Genomic DNA, 27,531 nt, shown 5'->3' with positions numbered 1-27,531 from the left:
GAGAAAGTGAACAAAGGAGAGGGGGGAGAGGGAGAAGCAGTGACTATTGAAATAAGATATTAATAGGTTAGAAAAAAGCAGAATTAATAAAGACTTTTTAAAGCATGCCATCAAGAACCCTGCCAGTGCAGAATTATTCATGTACATTTACTATTGTTTTTATCTGGCTTAAGCTGTAAGATTTTTACCGCTTCCCTTGGGAAACTTTTCTGCGAGAGAATAATTCCTTCATTGGAAAAATTTTTTGATATTGATCTTAAATTAGATTTTCTTAATTTTCTCCTATTACTTTGAGTTATGTCAAGTTATGCTGTACTGAATTGCCCTCTCTTTCTGTCATATATCTGTAGATAATTATCACTGTTATATACATAAAACCCCTGCCAGAGTGCATGCTAGCTATGAGGATGACATACCTATGATCCCAGTGCTGAGCTAACAAATACAGGCTGGATTTGTTTTGCTCCTTGCTTATCAGCTCTCCCTGAGTGTTTTAGCATTTCTTCAAGCTCTGTTGGATTTGGGAGCACATTTCTGGAGAAGAGGTACCGAGACAGAATGTAGCACACCAGGCGCCGTCACATCTGAGCCACGGAGATGGAGCCTCTAAACTTCATTCCTGGATGATATCTTTGCCTGTGCAGACCAAAATAGCCTTGGCTGTGTTCTTGTTGCAGTCTGAGGCAGGTCTCACCTCCTGTTTGTGAATCTCTTTTGGCTTTACAACTTGCAGGTCTTCTGTAAGTCAAACATCTCTGCTTTGGATTTTTTTTTATTAGTTGTATTTTCCAAATGGATGCTCATTCTATTATTTCCTAGTCCCATTTCTAAAGTTTCTAGATCCTTTCTTGTTATTTTCCTGCTCTGGTGAACTTTCAGCATCTCACAGTCTGTAAATGTAGGTGCTGTCTTAATTGCTGCTGCTTCTAGAAGATCCATGAAAATATTTCATGAGGACAGACTCAGCACCTGTGCCAGGGACTGCACAGGTTGGCACTTCTGCAGAAGGTACCTGAAGGGTAGGAGGGGAGATTGTGATGCTGTTCATACCCCTGGCCTCAACAATTTGGGTAAAGCAACTAAATAAAACAAGTGTAAAAAGGACACCAGAAGCCAGAGGTGGCATTTTGCCTGGGAAGGGATGAGAGAGGAATATCAGGCTGGCCAAAGAAAGTGGGAACTAGATGATCTCCAAGGTCCCTTCCAACCCAAGCCACTCTATGATTCTATGATTCTATGTTCTCTCTCTGTTTTATGGGAGAGAAGATGGTTAACACCAATGGAAATAAACACATGGTTGGTTGGCTGTAATTGCACTGCTGGCTTGTTTTTAGCTTGCACTACAGTACTGATCTCTCAAAATCCTTCCCCTCACTCTACTCATGAGACCTGGAGCAGGAAAACACACTCCAGTAAAACCAGTGTGCATAAGGGTGAGCCAGGCTTCTCCTACCTGGAACTGAATTTGGGGTCTGGTTGTGCCAACCTGGATCCAGCCTCAGATGCTCTGAAAAAGCAGAGGAAGCTCCTGTGCCTTGCCTGGGCACCCTGAGGTGAAGCTCTGCTCTTCAGCCACCCCAGAGGCTGCTGTTCATCTCCTCCAGGAGAGAGGGAGGGAGGGAGGGATGGATGGAGCCATCCTCCAGGAGGAGTCAGGAGCTGGGTCACCTTGGGTTTCAGTGCATGTGCTGGGAAACAGCAGCCCTAAGCCCCAGTTACCAGATCTTCCCTGTTGCCACGCTCTTCCTTACCCCTGTGGGATCATTCTGAGGTAGGGGATATTTAAATCAGCGTAGCTATGCATTCAGAGGGGTTCTAGATACTATTACAATACAAAAAATAGTAACAGCACATTTAATTATTTCCACTTCAGTTTTGCTTTTGCACTTGTCTTTGCCGTGGATTCCATACTGCTGCCCTGGCTTAGTTTAGCCAGGATATAACACACCTGTGTTCCTGTAGGAAGTGGTGGGCTCTTCCTCTCTGGGCCAGGTGGGATGGCTGCAATTCCCACCTTCCTGGGTCTTGTCTGCATCTCGAAATACTCAAAGCCATGGTCAGGCATCACTTATGGCTACTGATTACTGCTTCTTAAAATTCATCTGTGTCCGCAAGTCATTTAAAAAGCATTTTCCACATCTGTCCCTGGGTGTCCCAGCCCATCAAACTAAACCACCAATCTGGTTTTCCACAGCTGTCAATTTTGCTGCTCTCGTTTCCACTGGATTGCAGGGAGGAAAGCAACAACTGCGCAGTGTCCAGTTTTCCATTCTTTGTCTCCCAGCGAGCTGTCAGAAGCTGGCGTGCTTTGCAGAGCCTCCTGTGTTTGAAGTTCTCTACTTTTTTCTTTCTGGCACTTCAAATGCTGCCGGGGCCCCCCGAGGTTGAGGAGGGAGTTTGTCAGACGGAGGGGTCAGACGAGGGTTAGCGATGCTATCGCTGAGCAGAACTGTCAGCACCAGCCCGGAGTTACGGCCGGGCTGCGCAGGGGGAGCCTCGGGAGCTGCTGCGGATCCAGCAGCTCTGATCCAGAGCTACCTGGGAAGAGTGGCAGCTCCTGCTGCTGCTGTGGCTGCTTGGGAGCAGGGCTGACCCCAGGACAGGGGCACAAACAGGAGCTGTCCCCAGAGCACCTGGCAGCCCCAGCTGGAGCTGTGGTTCCAAGCTGGAGCCAAAGCCTGTTGATGCTGCTGGAAGGATTCATGGTGCTCTGGGGGTTGTTGCAGCCCCACCTGCACAGCAAGTGTAGGAAGAGGGATGATATTTAATTCTTAGTTATATCTCTGCCCTTGAATACACCAGCCATTCCCATTTTCATACCCAAAACACTTCTGAATGCTTTCACACCAGAGGGAAAAGTGTTTGTTCTCCTTTTCCCTTCTCTATCGCCACTTTTCCAGCACTCACAGATGGTCACTTGGAGGAGGAGGAATAGAGAAGTGGCTTTTTCTATGGCAGACGCTGACATTTGCTTCCATCCTCTCTGCCCAGTCTATGAATAAATGGCATCTCTGTTTTCCTTTTCTTGAGAAGATCCATGTATCATCCTTGTGTTGTGCCTTAGGTAGATTTGAGTAGGAGGCACAAGGCAGCCTTTGACATCCCCAGGAAATCTGCCTGGCCAGGAGTGATTTGGGGTGTCACCAGCATGGAACAAACTGCATGGGACCAAGGCAGGCCCTGGAGTTCCTCTGGTACCTGGGGACTATCGTGTGTCATTGCAGAAGGAATTAAAGATGCATTTGTTATATTTGTATTGGTAAAATCTCATCATAATTATTCCTACATGAATCACCTTCAAAGACACGTACTGGAAAGGCAACTTGTGGTCTCTGTCTTGCTGATCAAACACTGTAAAATGAGAAGGTGTCTTAGAAATTTATCACACAACAAAATCTCAGTAGAGTGGGAATGACTATGCTGGTGGCTGCACATACATTGATGGATTGTCTGCCCCAATGCTTAAATCTTGTTAAAATAATAACATTAATGGATTACTCAGCATAACAATAGATACAACACTGTACAGAATATTAACCAGGTTTACAGATAAACATTTGCCATTAAAGAGTTTTTAACCTAAAAGGATGGGACCTATGACTGGGGACACTTTAAGTTTTATCCTACTTTGTAATTGCAAAGAACCTCATTGGCAACAAGATATATATTGAATTAGCTAAACAGTTAATTGAGGAAGTTCAGGCTTTAAAATGAATGTCTGTAAGTGGATAGAATTCATCTACAGTGTCCAGTAACACCAGTGAAGTCAGTGAAATTACAGCAGGATTGAATTTGAGTCCTCCTGTCTTTGCTTATCAGCAATACAACTTGCCCAGACATTTTATAGGGAAACGTTTGCCTGAGGCTGTTTACACTGGCTATGCTTAAGATTTGGAAGAGGAGGAAAAAAAAAAGAGCAGCTGTAGGAAGAAATCACAAAAATACTTTGTGTAATGTTCTGCCTCCTTTTTCTCTCTCCTGTAATAACAGGGCAGCACTCTGAGGAAGCGGAAGATGTACGAAGAATTCCTGAGCAAGGTCTCCATTTTGGGTCAGTTGCCCTTTGGAACTTGGCTGTTGGTTGCTCTGTTATTCACATTGCAGGATGAATTTTGGTCTTTGATGGCACGATGAAAGCAGTGGTACTCAGACAGAAGGTCTCACATTGTGTTGTTTCTGAAGGAATGAAAGTGTAAAGGGCCCTTTTTGTTTTTCCCATTCTTTCCTGTGCTCTGCCCGTGTGTTTGGAGCACGCATTAAAGGTGGAGCAGGCACACACTGGCACTTTCAATAGCTGCTGCTGAGTAAAGATTATGTGGATAGAGCAGAAAGCACTGCAGAGATATGAATTTCTCATAAAGTCCAGTTACATCCTTGCAGGGAACAGGTGAGAAGCCTTTTCCTGCAAGAATACAGTGTTTGTGTGCACCAAACAAATCAAACCGGGCTGATCTTTTTTCTTCTGTGCATTTTACAGCCCCTGTCTCACATTCTTAAAACATCTGTTTAGCTTCTTGTCCTGGGATTTTGTTTCCCTTTGATTAATGTGATAGCCACGAAATTTGGACATGTTCTTGATGGCCTTCAGTAGGAAAAACAACAAACCCATAATGCCTGACCAATCAATCAACATTAGGAGAACAAAAGCCTCTAATAAGGAGGACAGTGTTAGACAGAACAATGAGTTGTTGATCCTGTAGGAGAAACATCATGTTTTTGCTGGGGCTGCTTGGAAAAAAAACAGTTCAGCATTTGTTTGCTATATAATTAGAGTATTTATAATTCTACTTAAAACTTTTCTGGTTTTTGTTTGTCTGTTTTGTTGGTTTTTTTTTTTTATGATATTCACCTGCCATTCAACTGAGGTACCTGAAATATCAGAGTGTCTTAGTCAGAGTATACTTGAACTTCTGAGAGGTGCTATCCATGAGTTTTTCAATTATATTTTTATGCTTAAAGTGAGGCCAAGTATGTTGCTCACTTATTAATGAAGTTGTCATCATTTAAAATCCTTCTTTTATGCTTAATTTAAATCTTCCTAAATTAAGAGCACAAATTATACCAAATTACAATGAGTATTTAAAGAAAAAAAAAAAGAATCTGTGCACCTGCACTAATGAGGAGCAATTACAACAATGAGACATCTCAAAACAATTTCAGAGTAGAAAGGTTATTCAGAGATGTGCTTCCTTAAACATGCGGTTTGCAATGTAATTAGAGCCTCATTTGTAGTGTGGCTTTTGAATCTCAGTTAAAAAAAAAAAAAGAGGAAGGACTTTAAAATTTGAACCTTTTTTAAGTACAGAAAAGGAGTGAACAAAATAACACATCATTGCAGGAACACGGAAATTTAGGGGAAATGTGTAAGGATCTCTTTGACATGTCTAAAAAGTAGATGACACCTGCAAAGCAGAAAGATATTTTAGAAGTCTCTAAATGACACTGAAAAGTCAACTTCATTCTTTAATGTGGTCAGAACTCAGTGATTTCCTGGTGGAAAAACCTCTACCTGCTTATATTTCTTTTTTCCAAGGCATGTCTAGTGTCTGGAATTAGCCATATAATTGCAAGAGTCACATTTTTTTTAAAATCTATGTATTTTTTTAGATTATCAGCAGTTGCTTGTAATGTATCAACCGATATGAAAGAAGTGATTGTGTAAAATTTTTCTTCTGGAGTTTAATTAAATATGAAGTCATGAATTGATATGTACAATTTAGACATTGCAAAAAAATTGCATGTGGTCTAATTTATCTGATACCTCAACTCTGCAACTAAAACTTGTAGAATATTCTATATAATGCTCTGTTTGCAAGAATTATTAACCAATGTATTTGTAGTGGTACAGTTCCCTTAGACAAAAGAGAGACACTTCGTGACTAGTGCTAGAATTAGCTTTGAATTTTTCATAAAGCCAAGTGATGAGGTTTCAAGAGACTCTTTTCACTGTTAATTACTGAGTTCTTTTAAAAAAAAAAAAGAAGAAAATAAAAAGTCTCCTCTAGTCTGGATGAAAGAATTTTATGCTTATTTTTAACTGAACAGAGCAGTTTTTGAATGTTGCATTGACAATATGGACTTGGTCTTTGACATTAGTTCTTCTGCAGCAAAAGTCACAAACACACCAGGAAAGTGCTTTAGGTGGGGAAAATGTTAGAAATTATTTCCCAAACAGCAACAAGAAAGTGGCATAAAAGGATTAAGCTGTGTCTGTCAACTCAAAACTTACCTTTGGTGCTTTGAGCACTTTGGTCTGGCTTTGTTACCAGACTCAGTGTGTCCTTCTGAGTTCAGCCAAAAGGGATTTTAATTTCAAGGAACTTCCTTTCACCCTCATGCAATCCTTCTAAGCAATATTTCAAACAAAATGGGGAAACCAGAGTCTGGTGGAATGGCACAGATCTAATCCTGGTGTCAGAAACTGTATCTTGACTTACATTAGTTCAATAATTCATAGTAAGTAGGAATCAGCAGAGCTCTGGGACGTGAATTTCAGCCCAGCTTTTTGAGGCAGTGAAGGTTAAATCATTATATTATCTGTTGCTTTTAATAACTTTTAAACCTGTAATTTTTCAGTCAAATCTGATCAAAGTACAAAAGTTCAAGTACAATTCACTGTCTTGAATTCTCATGCAAATGGGTGTCGGGGAGAGTCACAGGTGGCACCTCCTCTCCGAGGGCAGGACAGGTGGAATCCATCCCTTAGCAAAGGCAGGGAGGGCACTGGACACTGAGCAGCCCTGGATGTGCCCTGTGCAGGCTGTCCCTTGCCATGATGGGGGTTTGGGGCAGGGGCAGGTGGCTGATGAGGACCCCTATCACAGGCTGCATTTGCTCTGTTAATCCTAAAACAGACCCATCATTTTTAATTACAGACGTTCTTTGGAAGTTTTATAACTTTTCTCCCTTAAGTGGGGGAATGAAAAGGAGAACACTTGGCAGGCCATCCTGCTGGCACATGAAGAGGAGGTGTAATTTGAAACATCCATAAACCTGGATCCTCTGGTGTCCTGCTGCTCGTGCCACCAGGCTCTGGCCATCAGCTCTGGTGGTCTCACCCATCCTTGGGATGGACACTGCATTCCCTGCCCCTCATCCCACCTGGGACTGGGAGCAGCTCTGATGGGAACACCGTAGCTCTTGTCCTGACCCCTGGTGTGGGATGTGGTGAGGGAATCTCAGGTGCTCCCACAGCTCCCTGCAGCTCCTCAGCTGCGCCAGGGCAGCGCGGATCAGATCGCAGGCGCGGGGAACCGGAGCCAACTTTTCCTGCCCAACTTTTAAGACTGCTCTCTGGGTGATTACTGATGGCTAAGACACAATGAATAAATACATTCATGTTTCCCAACTGGAGGTTCGTGCAAAGTGCCTAGATGAAAGAAATGTTTCTTTTATAACAGTACCAGGCACGGCAGAGCTGTCAGTTTAGATATGAATCTTCAGCCAAAGTTGGAGTGTTTTTATAATATAACTTTATGATCTTCAATATTTTAGAGTCCCTGGACAAATGGGAGCGGCTGACAGTGGCTGATGCACTGGAACCTGTCCAGTTTGAAGATGGAGAAAAAATTGTTGTGCAGGGAGAGCCCGGTGATGACTTCTTCATTATTACAGAGGTAAGATTGGCAACCTGATAAGCTCTGTCACTTCCTGGTAAAGATCAAGGCTGTGTATAAAAGAAATTTGGGTTCAGTTCAATCTCTTACTTCAGCATAAATCTAGTTCCACTTAAACCAAGAGACCTACTTAAAATTCAAATTAATTCAGAGACCAGTTCCATGGAATTGTCTTAAGTGGAACAATCTTCTTTCCAGTGAACTGAAAATGCAGAGTAATTTTGAGGTGTGTCTGGTGTCTTTACTGTTGGAAGGTTTGTTTTCTACAGGAGATTTTTCTAGTTCCAAATTTCCAATATTTCAGCAGGGCTGGTCAGTCACAGAGTGCATTGATTATTGTTCCCAAAGAGACTTCCAGGGAATATCACAAATGGATCTCTGTAAACTGGAGCAGGAGACCTGATCAGAAAACAGATAATTTGTTCTTTGTTTTGCCTTAAATTCAGTCCAAATGGCTGAGCCATCTTCTTGTTTACTCTGACACAGGAAGACAGATCTGTCAGGCAGCTGAAAATGCTGACATCTTTTTGGGAGATTATCTGACACTCCAGTTCCACTGTCTCACCTCTGCAAACGGATGCTGACAGGGTTTTCCACCCCACCCCGACATAAATATTTGGATCCTTGGTATCTCAAACAAGCACCAAGGCACTGTGATATAAAAAGCTATAAAGAGGTACTAGAGAGACTCAGGCTGAATAACAGGAGAGCATTAGGATATGATTTTCTCTGGATTGTGAGTGTTCCTATGCAAATATATAGACCAGAAATAGCCAATATATGGCTGTGGAGACAGTTGCAGTGCACACACCAGGCCAGGTGTTGCATGGCCAGCGATGAGTTCCAGTGGTGGCACAGGAACAGGGATTGGAGACCCTCACTGTGGGAGAAGGTGGCACACAGGGCTGGAAGGAGCTGGTCACTGCGTGGCCTTGGGATCCAGTTGTATGTACACAGAAAGCATTCCAGGCTTTGCTTTGCTTGCTCTTTATCTGTAAATTTTTGGACAGCTGCCACTATGCAAAGCAGATAGAATTTGGTTCATAATCAATATTTGACACTTAAAATTCCATCCTTTTTTTCCTCTTGAGTGTTGGAAATATGTATTTTATTTATGAACATAGTTTTTCTTCAATGCTCACAAAATTGTCAGAGCAAGTAACTTCACCTGTCTATCATACAGGGAGATAATTCAGGAACTTTGAATATGTGACAAGCAGTGTCCCTTCAAAAGAATAGTGTCAGAATAAAAGAGACTAGATATTAGATAGGGAGTCTTCTATTAAGAAGATGTTTAGTATACGAGAAAAATTTAGGAAATAGAAGTTTTTTTCAGAAATATGGAATTTTTATTGTTCCTAGTGTTACTGCATGTGCTGTTATTCCTTGCAGCAGCAGGAGACTAGGAAAATCTAATTTTCTTAGCCATTGAATCCCATGTGGAAAATTGGCAGCTTGCTTAAGAGTTACCAAGGGCCTTTATTTTCCCCCTCTTGCTGAAACAGCTGTTAAGACTTGAATGGGTAGAAAAGCATTAACACTGCATTCTGTAGAAAGTATCTGCTCACCTCACCCTTCCACTGCAAATCTGACATAGTTTCTCACTTTGGAAATTTCCTATATTTTTTTACTTTAAAGAATGAACATCCAGTTTCAACTGTTTCTTGTGCTGCAGCAGTATTTCTGCCTGCTCACACATAGTTTAAGCTCCATATTTTAAACATGATTTTTATAGGAGTTTACATCTTTGATTTTAAGCTTTTCTGTAGGAAAAATTGCTGCAAGTCACCAGGAACACATTATTCTACAACCTGGTTGAAAGTAGTTTTGGCTGGTTTGTTGTCACAATACATTGAAAAGCCATTAGCTTCTTTCATATGCTTTTTGATGTTTGTGGTCTTCTAATCCAAACCACTAGAAATGCAGCCAAGTTGTTTGGCTGCTGTATGTGCAGAGAACCATTTCATGTATCACTAAAATGCGGCCTCCTTTGGAGCACAGCATGTCCAGTACTACAAAGCTAACTTGGCCACACGAGTTTTGGACAAGGTACTCATTTACCTTTTTATTTACTCATTTTACATTCGATGCAGCCCCAAAAGCCAGTTGTGTCCTGGGTTGCTTCAAAAGCAGCGTGGCAGCAATTCAAGGGAGGTGATGCTGCTTCTCTACTCTGCTCACTGTGTCCAGCTCTGGGGTCCCCTCCCCAGGGGAGATGATCAGAGATGATCAGAGGGATGGAGCCCCTCTCCTGTGAGGAGAGGCAGAGAGAATTTGGATTGCACAGCCTGGAGAAGAGAAGGCTCCAGGGTAACCTGTGGCCTTCCAGCACCTGAAGGGAACCTGCAGGAAAGATGGAGAGGCTATTTGCAAGAGCCTGGAGTGACAGGGCAGGGGAATGGCTTCAAAAGAGAGAGGGTAGGTTTAGATTAGATATCAGGAAGAAATTCTTCCCTGTGAGGGTGGTCAGGCCCTGGCACAGGTTGCCCAGAGAAGCTGTGGCTGCCCCTGGATCCCTGGAAGTGTCCAAGGCCAGGTTGGACAGGGCTTGGAGCACCCTGGGACAGTGGGAGCTGTCCCTGCCCATGGCAGGAGGTGGAATGAGGTGATCTTTAAGGCCACTTCCAACCCAAACCACTCCATGATTTATCAGAAACCATGACCATTCATATCATGCCTTAGACAAATCAGTTATCACTTTATAAAGCTTTGGTGCTTCCCAGCTACTGGTTCCAAGTGGAATCTTGTGACTCCTAGTATAAAAGCTTCTCTAAGGCACCCAGGACTCACACATGGATTTAAAATTGTTGAACTTCAGAAATTAGTCATTCATTTCTGGCAAGCCTGCCCTGCTGCCTTGCTCTGTGCCATCCCTTTGGGACATGGTAAGGACATTGGTCCTGCCCAAGGACACAGCCTGTGAGTGGATTGGCACATTCTGGATTTGCAGATTGAAGGGAAACCACTAAAACCTTTTGAAAGGGAAACTGATAGCCCCAGTGATGATTAGAACAGCAATTCCTGCTTTAAACCAGGAATATCATCCTAGTTAGTATGGATAAGTCTAATTAGTCTCACCCTTCTCTCAAGCAAACACATTCACCTTTTCCCTGTATTTCTTACTATAACCTTTTTGTCGTGGCTTTCTGTTCACCTTCCTCCCTCCAGTGTTGCACAGTTTATTTGGGGTGCAGGTTATTTGAGGTGCAGGCTGTGTGCATGGAAATGCTCCAGTGCCCCTTGGAAAGAGAGGCTGCAGCAGGAGCTCAGCCAAATTGCTAGAATAACAGAAAATGTGCACAGGGAAGAATCACAGGAAACCAGAGCTTTTAAAGTTCACTGCTCACAAAGCTGTTTATGGTTTATTTTTTGTTAAAAAGTCTAATGAGAAAAGTGTATACCCTGAGATTCCAGGACAGCTACAGTTTTTCTGCCATCCTAAATCTTCACAGGCACCAGTAAGGTGTTTACTTGCACTAGTTTGGTTTCTTTCCTGTTTAAATACCAAGCAGCCTTCAACAAGATTTAGTTTTAATATTTAAATGCTGTGTTTTGTTTTTTTTCCCAGAGATAGAATTATTGTAATATTTATACCATATTCCTTAATGTGAAGATAGGATCAGAAGTGAATGTCTGTTTACAAAAGCAATGACTTCTGTGAGATTGATTTACTGCACTTGAAAAAAGAAGCAGCCCTGCAGTTTCTGTATTTTCAGATATTTCCAGGTCTTACATTCCCACTAAGGTTTTTCACACAACAAACTCGGGCTTTCCCAGACCAGACAGATGTGGAATGTATCTGCTGGATTCCAAGGTCATGGAATTATCCCATATGAGATTCCTGGCACAGAGGTGAAAAACTTTAAGCACCATGAAACAATTGTTGCCATAAAGAATTATATTTTGGCAAGCGTAAATCATAACAGATGTACGGTTTCTAACAAATAAATTTGCAGTTGTGTCGTGCACTGCCACACTGTGTACCCAACAGTGGGGAGGATTTATTCATCTGACTTCAGATAACACAAATATTTTTAGCCAGCATTTTAAAGTGGTGGATGCAAAGGCACATGAGCTTTGTGGAGTTAAAAGTCCCTTTAAATTAAATGCCAGTTGAACAGGGCCTGGTTTTATTCCCAACTTGTGCTTTGCCACTGACTCCAGCTCAAACAGTAGTTCACACCAGCGTAGTAGTGCTCTGAAACTGGAAAGAAAAGAGGTTTTTGCTGTTGTCTAGGTTACTGAGAAAGGTAGCGACAATAGTATTAAAAATAGCGGTTCTGATCATGTACCACTCTCTCAAGTTCAGCTCCCAGCTTGGCTGGGTGGCACAGTACCTCGAAGTCTGTGAGGCAGCTGCCAAAAATGCAGGGATCTGCAGCCTGCTGGGATTTCCAGCTGCCACCCCTCCCCTGTCAGATCACTGGCATCGCTTGTCACGAGCGAGCGCCGTGTCCGGAGCACCGACCCTGTCACGGGACTCACCCACTGCGCTCAGGGACTCTCTGAATCTCAGCTGCACACTCAGAGCTTGCTGAGCTGCTGCCATATGGCCCTAATACTCATAAAGTTTGACATGGTTTAAGAAAAATGTGTGCACAGACACAAACGTGCGCAGGTGGAGGAGGAGAGAGCAGCAAAAGGTTTCTGACAGGGCCACGCTGAACCTGGAGAGCACAGCTTGTGGCTGCCCTTTAAATGTACAGCTTGTCATCTGCTCCCAGGACAGGTTGGTTTAAGTGGTGCAGAAAGCATAGAAATAAATCTGCACGAGAAGTAAAACATTTCCAATTAATAGCTGGTCGAGCTGCCCAGCAATCGTATGCAGCAGCCTAAAAATAAAAGAGCTAAAAATAGAAGATAATTCACAGGAGACAATTCAAGGAGAAATGGACCCATGGTATCAAGGAGGTCGGGATTAGATTTTTGTTTTTAGCTTTACAAACCAGTTATTAATTGCAGATTTGTGGTAAGTTACAGAGCAACTCCTCTGCAACTCCTTTGTGGAAAGCACTTATAAAAATCTGGAGATTTGTATTCTTCCTTATTGTCCTGCTGCAGGACATCTGATTTTCAGTGTCACCTGTTCAAGCTGTGGGCAGAACATTGCCCTCCCTTATTCCCCATCAGTGGAACAATCCTAATGACACTTCTTAGAGGTGAGGAAAAACTTAATGGGAAAAGGCATAAATATCTGTCACTACTGAAACCAGGCAATGAGAATAGCAAAATCGACAAATAAGAGAAAAAAACCCCACTGATAGTGCAAAGGCCTTTCAGAATTAACACAGTGAGCTGCCTTATTAAAAGAAATGAGTGAAATTAATTGGTAATTATTATTTTTCCATCACTATCCTTGGCTGATCACACTGGAAACAGCCCAGTGATCCTTGTCTGGGGGGATTGGGGTGGGGCTGCTCCTTCCGTGCTGCTGTTGACATTTCAAGTCAGGGCCACGAACTGGCTCCGGTCTGGGCAGGATCCGCTGTGAGTTCTTGACGAGAGTGTACTTGAGATAGTGTCCTGTAGGTGAAATCAGTGTTTCCAGCCCTGCTGACACTCCTGGCACGCTCTGGAGCGTCCCTGCACAGATGCAGTTCAAAGCCTGTAGGTGGAACAGTGTTTGTAAACTCTTCCTGCCATGGTAACCTGCCCCTGCCTCCGAAGGGCACCTGGTCCTACACAAAATTGGGCCTTTCTGTAGGAAAACTCTACTTGAGTCTTAAATTACACAACGAGCATCTGAAGATTTATGATTTAAAAGCTCCTTAAGAAGGAAAAGAAAAAAAAAGAAAAATAATAGCTCAATTGTTTCCTGCCCTAAATCGTTGCTCTTTGACATTCTAACCTAAGAGAGACCCCTTTGGCACCTACCCCTGCGACAGGCAGGAGAACTACAAAGTAAACTCCTTCTTTAGGGATAATGAAGTCACTGCCTTAGGCACACTCTGCTATCACACCTGATAATCTCTTTAAAACACAGTGCGATTAATTATTAATTAGGAAGATGAATGTTGTCTAGAAAAGGAGTTTCAAAGGCTACAAATCTGAACTGCTTAGTGTTACCAGGATTTTGTTGATACCGAAAATGTTTGTCAAAGGCAGTCTGCAGCGACTCCTAATGTACCCAATAAACAAAATATCCTGAATAAACAGAGCCAGCAGGCACCAGGGCTCTGCACTCTGCTTATTTTTAACTGCACAGACATTGTTTCCCACAGAGCTCTTACAGGAAGGGGATGTTCGATTTTCTTGGTATCACCCAGTTGTGCTGGAGCAGCAGCATTTCCATTGGCCCTGCTACAGAGCTCCTCTCTGTTCAGGATCCATTTTTAAAGGCCAGCTGATGTCAAAGATGGAAAGTTGTGTGTGTGACTGGGTCCCATCCTGAGGAGGGATGGAGGTGAAGTATTTTGCTGAGTTAAAGAGACTAAAATGTCAGCTCAGTCCAGGTCTTGTTAAACTCAGTTTTATTTCCATGTGCAGTGGGTCAGGCTGCATATCCATGGGATAATGTCTCATAGGAAGCAAATGGCTGCTCCCTTTCTTCTTCCCACCAGCCATGGAGGACCTGTCAATGACTGCAGCTTTTGGCCTTTCCTTCCAACTCTTTCTCCAGCCCTACCAATAACTGCTGCAGTGCAGGTACCTCTGGTGAATTCTGTAAAACCTGACACCTCAGGAGTGATGTACGAGGGAGCATTTTCCTAACAATTTTGTGAAATTTCAGATTAACCACTATTTCTAGTCTATTTTAGGGCTTTGCAGATTTCATTCCTCATTTGTGGCAGAAACCAGGACAACTGTATGTAAATTCCATGAGTTGCTATGAACCCAGAGAATGAAGAATAATATATAATAGTTTGAAAATGTACAGTTAAAGAAATACTGTCAAGCCCATTCGTGACTCAATCTTGAGTCCACAACCAGAATTAAGTCCTCTTGCATCATCTTTCTGCAAGACCATTAATGTCAGATAGCTTTTATATTAGGAAAATGAGTCTTTTTGAAAAAGAGGTCTGATGGAAAGGAACACAGTGTAAAAGCAGTGTGCACAACCAATAGTTTATAATAGAAAAGAGTTTTCACCTGGATTTGGCCCCTCCATATAGTATGAGATAAATAATTTTATAATTAAATAATTGTAAGATTTATAGTAACTGTGGTCAGTAGTACATGTAACCTTTTAACCAGTTTATTCCTTCTTACCTACATGGACATCTCATGGAGGTCACAGGGCTTTTATCCTCACTACCCCTTCTGATGAGGTGTGTGAAGCAACCTTCATGTTGCATGGTGTGATCTGAAGCACGGGGCATAAGAATTGTGATAGTTCTTCATTCCTGGAAAAACAGTTGATGGGAATTAGATACCTTGAAGGTCTTCATGATTTCGCTTATAGAAGTCTAAGGCAGAGAAACAATGGGAGCCTGTGGCCAGCACCCCATCATTAATGGAGCACCCTTGTTCCTTTAGGTTAAATGTTACCACCCAAAAATGATGGGTGTTATTTTATACTGCACGTGATGAGGAAGTCACTTGCACTTTGTATTGGGAGAAATGTGTTGATTTTGTCCCTTGTTTTTGTAGAAAGGTCTCTTTCATAAATCAAAGGCTGGCAAAAAGTAAAAATCCAAGATTATTTACTGGCTAAAGGAATATTTGCAGTGTCTTTGGCTACATAGTTCAAAGGATTTGTCTTCTTTTGGAAAGTAGCCCTAGAACTGCTGATCCTTAGCTCTAACATAAAAGCTGTCCCAGGAATGATGCTATCAGCAGTCCCTGAGGGCTGAAATGGCAGCTGAGGAGTGATGTGCTGGTGGTCTTCCAGGACACTGGGGATGAGGACATTGCTTATGTCAGCACCACCATGTACACACAGGACCTACTGTGTTACTCTGTCTTTGGGATATTGACAAACCCAGGTCTTGGAGCACAATTCCCAGGAGGATGCAGTGCAGCCACACTGTTCCCAAAGGCTTAAAAGTAGTTTTCCCAGCCTCTTTTTGCACATGTGATACCCAGCATTAAAAAAAAAAAAATCATGAATATTTCCCCGGTTCACTTTTGACATGACAACTTGTGTAGGAGTCTCCAGTCTCATTCAGCTGTAATTTAAAACATCTGATTTGTAAACCCATAAAATTGAAGTTTATGCTGGAATGACAGACACACCCTGGCCCTGTACCACAATGGGATATGTGGAAACCAGGGAAATCAGTGAAATCATTTGGTGTGCAGAGAAGCAAACCCCAAAGTTAGTAATTGGCAGTTTCATTCTTAATATATTCATGCCCCATTTGAATTTTCATAAAAATCAGAGTGCAAGATTTTCTCTGTGTTCAAAGCAGCCTGTGACTTCTTCCTGAGCTAATACCAACTTTAGGGTATGGTTGGTGCTCTTTAACACTTCACTGGTCCTGTCAGTAGTGTCTTCCTACCAGGGCAGTCTGCAAAACCTTGGAGGTTCACGGGGAATGAAAAGCCTCTCCATGGGAGTAAGGAGAGCAGCACAGGCTGTTTACCCCTCCAGGTTTTCAGGATCCCCGTAAGCTCCTTTGGCACTGGAGCCTGAGCTCACAAGCCCTGGTTCAAAGCACTTAGTCAAGGTGAACAAGAACTTTGTGGCCCCAGGCATGTTAAATCTGAACTGACATTAAAGGCATCTGCTATGTCAGGGGCTGGGAGCTCTGTCTTGAGGAGAGTCTCTCTGTCTTCAAGCAAAAACACTGCAGTGTAAACAAGAACTGAAACATGGTGATGCTCAACCTAGAGGAAAAGAAATGGAGAACTTCCCAATCCCTGCTGGAGTGCATCCCTTTCCCTGGATAATGTTAAAGCTGTCCCTTAGTCGAACAGCTTTTGTCCCTCCTCTGCAAAGATATCATTGAGTTGACTGCAGATTTGCTGCAAGAATATAGCCCTTAGGGCTCCTTCATTAGCTGTGCAGCGTGGATTTTCTGGAGCATGCAAGACCCTTCCCAGTGTGCTCCAAGATGAGGCAAATTTGAGTTTGTGAGGATTTTTCTTTAGAATGTAATGTTTTGGTCCTTTGAACAGACTAGATTCACCAACAGGAAGGAGTCAAAGAGAACTTTCCTTGGGGGATTTTCCTGATCTCTGTGATGAACTCTCTCCTTTCCCCATTTTACTCCAAGTTTTATTTCTCTCTCAGAAGCTGCTGCCTTTGCTGGCCACAGCTGCTCTCCCAGCCCTGGTCACAGCATTAGTTATGAGACTTTAATGACAATGTCTGCCTCAGCCTTTTGCTTGGTCTGGTTACTTCAGCATCTACAGAATGTTTTCACAAAGAAGCAGATGGTGGTAGGAGTAATTGGGCCGTAAAACAGCATTAACAGCTAAAAACGATTTTCACCAGAAAGGATTTTGCGGGCAGGGTGAGGGAGGTTCAGCACTGTTTTCGTGTTTTCTCTCCCATACATTCACCCCTGCCCTGGCTGTAGGTGGTAGCTCTCTGCTTCCAGGAGATGAGCCCTGTCAGGTCAGTCACAAATATAACAGTTGATGAATAACCCATTATAAAGTCACTTTTATGTTGACTCAGTGGACGTTTCCTGGCTTCAGAGAGAGTCAAGATAATGGCTAGCTTTGTAGAAAGAAAGAATCTCTAAAATGCAACATTTTTTTCCCTTTGTGACTTTTATTGCTTTGTGCACTGACATGTCTGAGGGGGGAAAACAGGGCCTTGTTGCCAATAATCCACAGCACTTGGCACGGAAGGTCTTTAAAATCTGGCATCAGGATGAATATTAATTCAGTTGTTTTCCCACAGAAGCTACTGATTAGTCAAGGCCAAGTATCCCTGAGATGGATCATTAAAACCAACATCTGAGCCCACCTTTACTGACTGGCTCTGCCTCTTGTCACCCCTGCAACAGGTGACTGAATGTGTAATGGAAGGGGCGACCAAAATCCCAGGATGGAGCAAAGATAGAAGTGCAGAGGAACCCCAAAGGCTGTGGTGCAATGGCTTCCCAGCCTTCTGGGCATGGAGCCAGGACAGCTAGCCAAGGAGGATCACACCCCAGGCAAGGGGTTCCTCCCATGGCTCAGAGCTGGTATCTGATTCCTCTATCACCATCCCCTCGCTCCCAGGCTTCCCTGTTGGCAGCTGGGACTGCCCCTACCCTAACCCAGGTGGTTTGAAGAAGTGTGGCACTGGGGCTGTGGTGTCCCTCTGTCTGATGATGGGGATGATGATGATGATGATGGTGATGATGATGATGGAGTCATGAGTCCCCCACCATGTGGATATGCCTCTGCTGGACATCTGTGTGGTCTAGCCTGATGGTAGCTCTGCTGCTGTATCTCAAAGGCAACAATTCAAAGTCAATATATACTATAAAATTTAAAATTTTGCTCCTGTAAAGCTTTTCAACAGGAAAGGCTTAACAAAACAAGAAATTCCATTTTTTTCTTCTTTGTGCAAAACCCACTTTACTTCACCTGATACTGCAATGGTCTCCATGCACAAAGGAAATTGCAGCTGATACAATTTCTTTTGGCTTTTCACTGTGTTTACTGGTCTCTCTCTGTCTGAATGTTGACTTCCACTTAGTAACAGCATTTCTTTCACTTCAAGAGGAATACATAGGTATAGCACAGGTTTAATGCAGGCTGTATCAAAGAAACACTGAAGGGAAAGATTGTCTGAGGTACTGAGATAGGAGGATGAACAAAACGACTGAAAAGGTCTTCCTGTGTCAGACATCTATGATTTTAAATACTGAACGATCAAGACAAAGGCATTTCCTGGTGATTAATGATGGGCTGGGTGTAGTCATGTCTGGGCCTTAACCCTGGCCTCCTGTATATCCCTAGGAAATGCCCTGTGGCTTAGTTCTTTCTGCTGTTTTAAGCTACACTTGGCTTATGATTGATTGTCGTCTTTAAAAGTACCTTAATGTTTGTGGCTATTTTGGTGACTGCTCTAGACAGCTTTGTTCCTCTCTCCTGGGTCTGGGTGTTATTCTTAAACCCACAGTCCTAAACTAATATAAACATGTCTGAATAGCAAAGAACTGGGAGTTTGGGCATATGTAGGGCAGTTTGATGCAGGTGTGATATAAAACACACAGCAACCTGCAGGTTGTTTGATATCAGTCGTGGTTGTAGAGATGATGTCCAGGAGCTCTGCTAGCTGGGCAGGGACTGGTGCTTTCCATCTCTGCTAGAATTTGATGTGCTGTTGAGAATGATGGCAAATGAGATGAATTGATAACCTAGTGATGATCACTGACAGTGTAAAGGTGCTTTTGGCAGCACCGCTCTCTTAAGGAGGCTGGGTGGGGATCAGGGAGCAGAGCTTGTTTAACATTGCCTTTAGAGCTCCTTTGAACTTGCATTATTAATCCTAACCCCATTCCCAACATGCTGGCTTCCTAAAAATCCCAGGAAATCAGTGCAACTCCAAATGTACAGAGTCACAACCAAATTTAAAAAGCTGGATGTGTAAAATGTTGCATATTCATTCTCAAAAGCTCTCAGCAGCTCATTACCTTGGCATTGCCTTGTGCAGTATTTATAGTGAATTCTAATGAATGCAGAAAAGAACTGACTTGCTTGAGATAAGCAAAGCAAACAGCCACCACTTTTCCAGTCACTGCAAACCTGGGGCTGCTCTGGCAGCCTGTTCCCACCATCACAACTGGCTCATCAGGAGGGATAGCTGAGAGGGATGAGTTTTCCAAACTGCACCAAATTTGCTTGAGGTTTCACATCAGACAACTGAATTTCAACTTTTTGAAGTGGGGGTTGAAGCATTGGCTGACGGATTCACCAGGCAATCACTATTTCATAGAATCATAGAATGGGTTTGCTTGGAAGGGACCCCATATATCAACTAGTTCCAACTCCCAGGAGTTTCCAGGAAATATGTAGCATTTTGAGCTTCTGGCTCTCCTTAAATTAAGTTAATGATTTGGAGATGCTCTAGGAAGCAGATATGATTAAATAAGATGCAACTTAATATAGCTGTAGCTGTTATAGTGTAAGAACATTGCCCAAACACTGTTTGTAGGCAGATGAATGGTGGATTTTATTAGATATACCTGGGGAAATAGGCAACCTGAAGACAGACATGAGCCCAAGAGCTCTCCTCCCTTTTTCTAGCTCTGCTTGTTGATCTAATAAAATACATTACTTCCACAAACCTCGTCTTGCCTACAATTAAATGAAATCCTCCCAGAATCATACTGTGTGACAGATCTTTTAATTCATTTCAGACCTGCTGCAGTCCATCCAGTCCCTCTGCTTCGCCATGGGAGCAGCAGTGTTTTGTGCCACTGCAAAGCCCCTTCCTTCTCCTTTTGTAGTAACTGCAAAGATTTAATAGCAACACCTTAATGAGGGTTTGTGTGGCTGTGGAGCGAGGGGAAACTTATCTTTTGAACGTGTGAATTGTGGAGTGTGTGGGTTAACAAAGTGAGAAAGAGCAAAGGTATGTTCAGAGCTGCCATCGATGGAGTTAATGGCAATCACAGATGATCAGCCTGACCTTTCCATCTCTAATTCCATACACTGCACTGCCCTTTGGGCTGGGTGGTGAAGAGGGAAATAAAATAGGCTAGAAAAGCTTTCTAAGCTCAAAACTAGGATAAAAATGCCGCATTTTGAGGCCACGGGGAAAAAATGTCGCCTGTGCTTTTTTAGAAAAAGCAGTCAGTAAAAAAAGTATGAAATAAAACTAGAAAATCAAGTAGTAACTTCCTGATTGTGAAAATTGAAGTTATTTTCTTATAATTTTAATAATGTCTTCTTTTTAATAATTATCCTTTATCCCAGATGAAACTTCACTATATTTTTTATTGATGGCTATATATCTTTAAAATGGGTGGTCAGACCAACAAAACCAGACAATCAGTATGACTGACTTTTAAACCAAAAAGTTTCTAAAACAGTGCAGGGTTTCCCATCCCACCCTCTGCTTCTGGTGAAGCCCATCCTGCATTGCCTGTCCCACCCAGGGGTAACACAGACTACCAGATTTTGCCTTGTGCTGCCTGGGAGTGATCCCACCTGATCCACTGAGCTGGAATAGAGGGAAAAAATACAGGATTTCAGTTTTTAGCACCATGAATCATATTTGTCTTTTGTAGCCAGGCTCTTTAGGCCAACTGCTGGCTATAGGATTCATACTTAAATATAAAAACAGGGCTCCTGAAGCAGTTAATGCTTGGATGTACCTGCAGGATAAGGCCTGGGAATCCCAGTGTTGATCCAGATGGGCCACACTCTAGAATGTCTTCCTCATCTATCTGTAGGGTCTGAGAGTTTAAAAGTGAAACATCTATCAAAATCTCATTACTTTGGAGAGGATGGGAGCTCATGCATTATAAACCTTAATTTATTTTTTATATCATAAATCATGGTGCCATATCTAAGGCATAAATTTTTGCAAAACAAACTGCTGAAGCATTTGGAAGGAGTTGAATAAACACTCCCAGCAGTGCTCCGGAGCAGTGCCAGAGGGAGCAGGCAGGTGTGTGGGGTGAGGATGGCAGAGAGATGCTGGTGGCACAGTGCTTTGGGAACTCCTACTCTTGTTGTTTTTGGAATAAGATGCTCGTATTTACTCAGAGGAGAGGAGAGAAGGTTAATGCTATCAGTTTCTGGGAATACAGGCACTCCCCAGTGACTGAAAGAGAATATTCCTGGATCCCCCAAAGACCATAATTTCACTCCCAAGTGTCTGCTAGCAGAAAGACATGCCTGTCTGCCTTCAGTTTAATATCATCACAAAGGGCTGATTTATTAAACGGTGTCAAACCTTCTCGGCAGCCTTCGAGCTCGTGCTCTGTAGGGTTTGCTTGGTGGTGTAGGAGGCTGAAACGGGTATCAGTGTACAAGGCAGTATTTTAAGTTGAGCAGCACTAAGCTGCCTGATCCTGCAAATCTAGGATCACTTAGCTTGTTTCAGAGATTCATCGTGCCAAGTTTTGTGTGTCATTTAAGGAGAAGTCTTCCCCATAGAGAGAAAATGCATTTGAGAGTGAGAGTGATGAGCCCCTGAACCCTTGTTAGATAATGCCCTTACCTCCTGGGACAGGGCCCAGAGGATTTATTCAGTCCTATCATTTGTGGGAGGTGAGACATCCTAAAGCACAAGAAGGACAGAAAAATCAAAAGCTTTATCAGAAGTATGTGACAAGTAAAATAAAATTTAAAACAGCCACAAAACTTGGGATGAGAACAAGGCTAGAGGTCAAAACTGAATTCATGACAACTTTATCAGATATATGGGTAATGAAGGACTGCTTCTGTAGTATTTTATTCTGTATTATTTTGTTCTTTATTGTTATATTTCTATATTATTTCTTCCCCATTTACACTGTTTGTCTACAATTGGACTCCTCGACTACAGTCAGAATAGTGCTGATTCCAGAGATAAAACACACAAAGTGAAGGTGATACAGGCAGGCAATTATAAAAACATCTTCTTTGTTTCCTGGGGTGGACAGCCTTCCCACGAAGGTCACTCTGACAATGTTCCAGGATGTACTTGTGGAGCTGGTGGCTGGTGCAAAGAGGGGCCAAGCAGTGTAATCAGAGCTGACATCTGGGTGCTCGCTGTCAGGGCTTCAGGAAACTTGTTTTGCTCTGAGATAGACCTGCTCTCACTGGGCAACGGGAAAAGCCTATGTGACTGTTAAAACAAGAGTGGAAAAAATATGGATCTGGAATATGCATTGCTTTATCCTGCCAAGCCAAGTGTTTATTGTGGAGGCCAGACACATCTGTCCTTCTCCAGCAGATATGGTGTTTCTTGGATTAAAAAGGCTGACTGTAGTGGAACAGTGGAAGAAATTGCTTCAGAAGGCTGACTTATTGGAGTCCTATATCACATGGACCCTGTCAGAAAAATATTAGCCACAATAAAAGCTGACACTTGGGAAGATGAAAGCAATATTGCTTGATATTGTGATTACCTTTATAGCAATGTGCTGAAGGTGAGCAGTGGGGAATTGAGTCCTTTCTTCATTTGACCTGGGTGGTCACTATGATTACTTCAGGGAATTTTTTTTGGTTTATGTAATAAAACATCCATAACAAAAGATTTTTTTAAAAATTCCTTTTGGAGACGTGGATTTCAGGCAGCTATTTGGGTCAAAGGGTTCAGGTTTTGCCAGGCTCCAGATGGAGATGAGAGAAAGACAGGGACAAGGAGTGACTCTGAATCCATCTTCACGGTACAGGCAATGAGAACAGCATCAATTTACTGAGCTGCACCTGATCCAAAGTTTGGCAAGAGGGAGATGGATGCAGGCATTATTCCCTGTGTGGGGTATTTCTGAGAGTGCTGCGTGTGAATGTGGGTCTGTTCTGAAAGCTGCAGCAAGTGTGAATAACAATGCTCATCACACTATCTCTGCATTTTCATGCCCTTGCAGATTTACTGGAAGATCTTGGAAAACTGCAGTGTTGGTGGAACAATTTAGTTATATCAAGGAAAAGGATTTTTTTTCTGGAAACTTGACAGAAGAAATAAGATTTACCTCCTGGAGGTGCACAAGTTTCTTTTGGTTGAAGGAGGCTGCAGGATATTTGCAGCTATTGAATGTTCACTGAATACTCTGCTCCGGATGGAGGTTTTTCAGTTAAAATCAAAATATGTTAACATTTGGCCTTTCCCTACGCTTTTGGTTTGGACTCAGAAGATATTCTCATATGTTACTATAATTTTTTTTCCAGAAAAGCAGATACCTTCTCTGTTCCTCTACAAAAGCTTTATGCCACAATAATTTAAGATTTCCTCGAGGTCAGAATATTTCTGCATGTAAAACTCTTTGAAGGTTTAAATAGATTGTAACTGAATTTTAACATGTATTAGCACGTGTCAGGTACAGCAGTTATTAAGGGTAGTGGAGACAAGGCACATTCCATCTCTCCAGAGACTGACTCGCAGGTGTCCAGACCACTACAGACCATGAGCAGGCAAAGCCAGTAAAAAAACCACCACCCTTTGTTAGAACAAGCATTAAAAACTTCTTTTGCCACCCATTTCAGCAATAGGTCAGCTGAGGAATAAGCTCTAGTTGCTCTTACAAAATCATGTCCCAGGATTATTACTGGGAAAATTATCTTTTTATTCCTTTTAATGTAAATCTTTTCTGTATCTCTCTCTCAGGTTCTGCATCCACACAGAACATATTTTAAAATTATATTAAACCATACATTTACATTAAAGCATCATGTGCATTAGTTAAATATGAATTTCTGGGTTCTGTCCTGTTCCTGTCCTCTTTATAAGCTGAATACATCTGCATCCACACAATTCATAACAGAAATAGTTTATTTTTTTTTTAAATCCTTTAATTCCTTTCATTCATATATCAATATATCATATATATGTGATATACAAAAGGAAATACTCAGGTTTGAGCAAAGCCAGCTGACTCCCTGCCCTTCTCTTCCCAGGGCACAGCCTCCGTCCTGCAGCGCAGGTCTGACAACGAGGAGTACATTGAAGTTGGAAGACTTGGTCCATCAGATTATTTTGGTAAGAAAATTCAGCTAAGCGTGGTTCAGAAAGACAGGCACGTCTGGGTCAAGTACTTATTGTCTTAATTAGTGTTCCACTCTTACATGCGAGGGGTTATGTGCAGGTCAGCCGCTGCTCTCAGCGATGCTCAGAGATTGCAGGGAAGCCAAATCCACTCCTTGGTTTACACCAGTGTAGCTGACAGGAGACAGATCCAGAATCAGCAAAACAGTCTGAAAGCATTTGTTTTCAAAGGCATTTTACACACATGCATTATGCATGTGTAATGCATTTGTACTGTCAACAGAATTATGTAAAGTGTCTATCAAGAGATATATAAAGGGAGATGTTCTACAAGCAGAGCAATGGGATGGTGGAATCTGCACCCTCTGAAGGAGAGGAGGGCGTGTGGCAGTGTGTTGTCTCTGTTTGCAGGTGAGATAGCCTTGCTGCTCAACCGGCCCCGGGCAGCCACGGTGGTGGCACGTGGACCCCTCAAGTGTGTGAAGCTGGACCGGCCCCGCTTCGAACGAGTGCTCGGCCCTTGCTCCGAGATCCTCAAGAGAAACATTCAGAGATACAACAGCTTCATTTCGCTCACCGTCTAAATGATTCCTCTGGAAAGCTGCCTTCATGTGACCTTGTGCACTTAAAATTTGCTCTGTGCAGCTCCATAGCTTTATGAAGAAAAAAAAAGAAGTATGCATTTTATGTGTATTTTTTTCTGTTTATGTCACCTAGTGGATGTCAGCTCAAATCTCACATATAGTGGAAGTGGAAGGATAACTGTTTGGGTAAGACTAGCTTTAGGGAAGATTGGGGCTCTTTTGGGCTCTTGGCTTGCAGACAAGATTTTTACCTATTGCTGGTTCATATTGCTTGAAACTGTGGGTTCAAGTATTTAAAATACATATGAATTTCTGGTTTTTTATTATCTTTAAAGCTGGTCTTATTCACCTTTTGTCAAGGTTCTTTGATCAAATGATGTGAAAGGTGTCCCTGCCCATGGCAGGGGGTTGGAAGTTGATGGCCTTTCAGGTCCCTTCCAACCCAAACCAGTCTGTGATTTCGTGATATCTCTCTGCCTGTCACTTCTAAAAGACTTTTCACTGGTTACGGACTGGGGGGTTCCGAAATCCTGTGGAATGAGTGGCAGTCTCATTGATGAGAAGCAGTTTCAGGGGGAAGGTTGGAGGAAGGTTTTGATCATTCCAGCAAGCCAGGGAAAAGTAAAGCTTTTGAGTGATTTTGTTTGTGGCTTAGATATAGGGGCCATATTCCTCCATGTCACAAACCCTTTTGGGTCTGCTTTGTAGGATATGCTCAGGCAAACAGCCTGCACCAGTCTTCTGGGTGAAGAGGTCAAGGGACAATGTTTTGTAAGAATTCAAATGGAGCCTTTAGGACCTAAGTTAGGTGTCCTCAGCTTTTTTTAAATGAGGATTTACATTAAAGTCCTTAGAAGTCAAATGGGGGCTTCTCTGCTGAATTAAGTTGGCTTCAAAACTCAGCAGAATGTCCTCAGCCACTTCTCTGAACATTATATGAAATACCGAAGAGATGGTGCCAGGTGCACTTCAGGGACAAATACAGCAGCTTGTTTTTAAAAAGGTCCACTTAATTAAATTCAACTGCCTTTCTACTAGTATATGACTAAATTTTAGAATTTTTTAAAATTTTCTGAAAGCCAAATAAGTGCTTCAAAATGCTGCTTCTTCTCCAAAATACAGGTATTAGGTAACAAAGAGCACCAGGATCCTGGAGCCCAGGTCCCTCCAGGGACCTCACAGCCTTGCTGGCAGTCACTGCTGCCCTGCCCAGACATGGGGCTCCTCCTGAATGGAGCTTTTTTCAGATCTCTCAGGGTTAGGGATCTGCACAGCCCTCAAGGATGGGATCATTTGGATTATGATTTGCAAAGCTTTACCTTGCAGGTAACCTAGTTGTTACACATGCATCAAAGCTCTGCATCTCAGCCACCCTTAACAGCACTGCCTGCCCTTCAGTTGGGCCAAAACTCCATTTCTTCTTTACAACAACATTCTTCTGAGTAAATACAAACTTTCTGTACCTTTGACATGCCAAAAGTTAAGCAGTGAAATATGGTACCAATCTCCCTTTTGAAACTAGAGGTGTAGCTGGCTAAATGGCTAAAATGACTCGTGACACACAATTGGCTTTCTTCTTTGGAATTAACAAATACTAATTGGACACTTTCCTGTTGACTTCCACCAAGGGCCCAGTATTCCAGTAGCTGCCCACAGTGGTTCTCACAGAGCTAAAAAGCTTCTCAGCTTCACGCTCTTCTCATCACTTAAAGGTGCTTAATTTATTTTAGCTTAATTTCAGTGGTCCTGTTAGTGTATATTCGTTGCTGCTATTTATTATGATTATGTTATGCTTCTTGCATGTGTTATTAAATATGACCATTCAGTTTCCAACCTTGCAATTTATATCATGTGCATTTATGTAGGCAGACGCCCATTCTATATAGATAGGTCCATGTATATGCATTTGATTATTTGCTGCACTGTTTTTGTATTCTCTTGTGCAATTTTAAAAAGAAATATTTTTTAAATGTTACCAGTCACTCAAGTATGTTCTTTTACCTGTTGCATTTCTGTTGTGTTGGTAAAATAAATTGTGAGCGTTTCGCATAATATGCAGGACACATCTCTTGTCAAATACCAAGCATTAGCCTCACTGTTTAGAAGTTACTCGAGCACACAGACACACTGCAGATTCTTTGCTTTAAACCTTTACAGCTCATGGAAAATACGTCTGAATTATGGTTCTGTTATAAGCAATCTCAAGAGAAATGTAACTGTCTAACACCAGGATTCCTGTGCTTTAAGTGGAACAAAATGATATTCAGTGACATTTTGAAGATAATTGTAATATTTGCAGTGGATGATGGGACAGGATTATGGTATGAATAAAATTCTTCTACGTTATAAGCGGCCATTGTGGGTTTATTGCTAATGGAAGTCTGTGTGAGTAGATGTCATGTTCCAGTTAAAATCTGCATATCATCAAAACTTTGAGCTCTACTGAAAATAATCAGATGCAAAGGGACAAAAAATAGACCACGATTCCCAGTGCTATATATAGTAATGGAAACCAAACTGGTTTTGTGGAGGATTAGCACGAAGGAAAAAAAATCATCTGTTTAAATGTAACCATATATGTCTATATAAAGAAATAGGGGTCCAAGGTGTCTCTGGGATCTTCCTGCTGTTGTCCAGGTGCTGGCTGTGAAACCCTCAGGATGATGCTGAGCCTGTTGTCCAGCCACGGGGTACACCTGGGGAAAAACAGGCTCTTTCCTTCTCAAATGCCAGTGCTGCTCCTTTCTCCACAATATCACAAACAAAGCCCATGGTCCCAGCCACACCAGGGATCTGTCCCAGTCAT

General features: G+C 42.4%; 1 protein-coding gene across 2 annotated transcripts in view; it reads left to right on the top strand.

The window, feature by feature from the left end:
• PRKAR1B (protein kinase cAMP-dependent type I regulatory subunit beta) overlaps window positions 1–27,071 on the top strand; it is a 91,727-nt gene extending 64,656 nt beyond the window's left edge. For both annotated transcript variants that reach the window (XM_058849884.1, XM_058849883.1), the window contains exons 8-11: window positions 3,991–4,051; window positions 7,495–7,616; window positions 24,054–24,135; window positions 24,553–27,071. In XM_058849884.1, the coding sequence (XP_058705867.1) occupies window positions 3,991–4,051; window positions 7,495–7,616; window positions 24,054–24,135; window positions 24,553–24,725 (438 nt within the window). In that variant the 3' untranslated portion in view covers window positions 24,726–27,071. The remainder of the gene's footprint in view (window positions 1–3,990; window positions 4,052–7,494; window positions 7,617–24,053; window positions 24,136–24,552) is intronic.
• Window positions 27,072–27,531: the final 460 nt, after the last annotated feature.

Source organism: Poecile atricapillus, chromosome 14 (genome assembly GCF_030490865.1).
Source record: "Poecile atricapillus isolate bPoeAtr1 chromosome 14, bPoeAtr1.hap1, whole genome shotgun sequence".
NCBI classification, from domain to species: domain Eukaryota; kingdom Metazoa; phylum Chordata; class Aves; order Passeriformes; family Paridae; genus Poecile; species Poecile atricapillus.
This window is presented reverse-complemented; position numbering and strand designations above follow the sequence as displayed.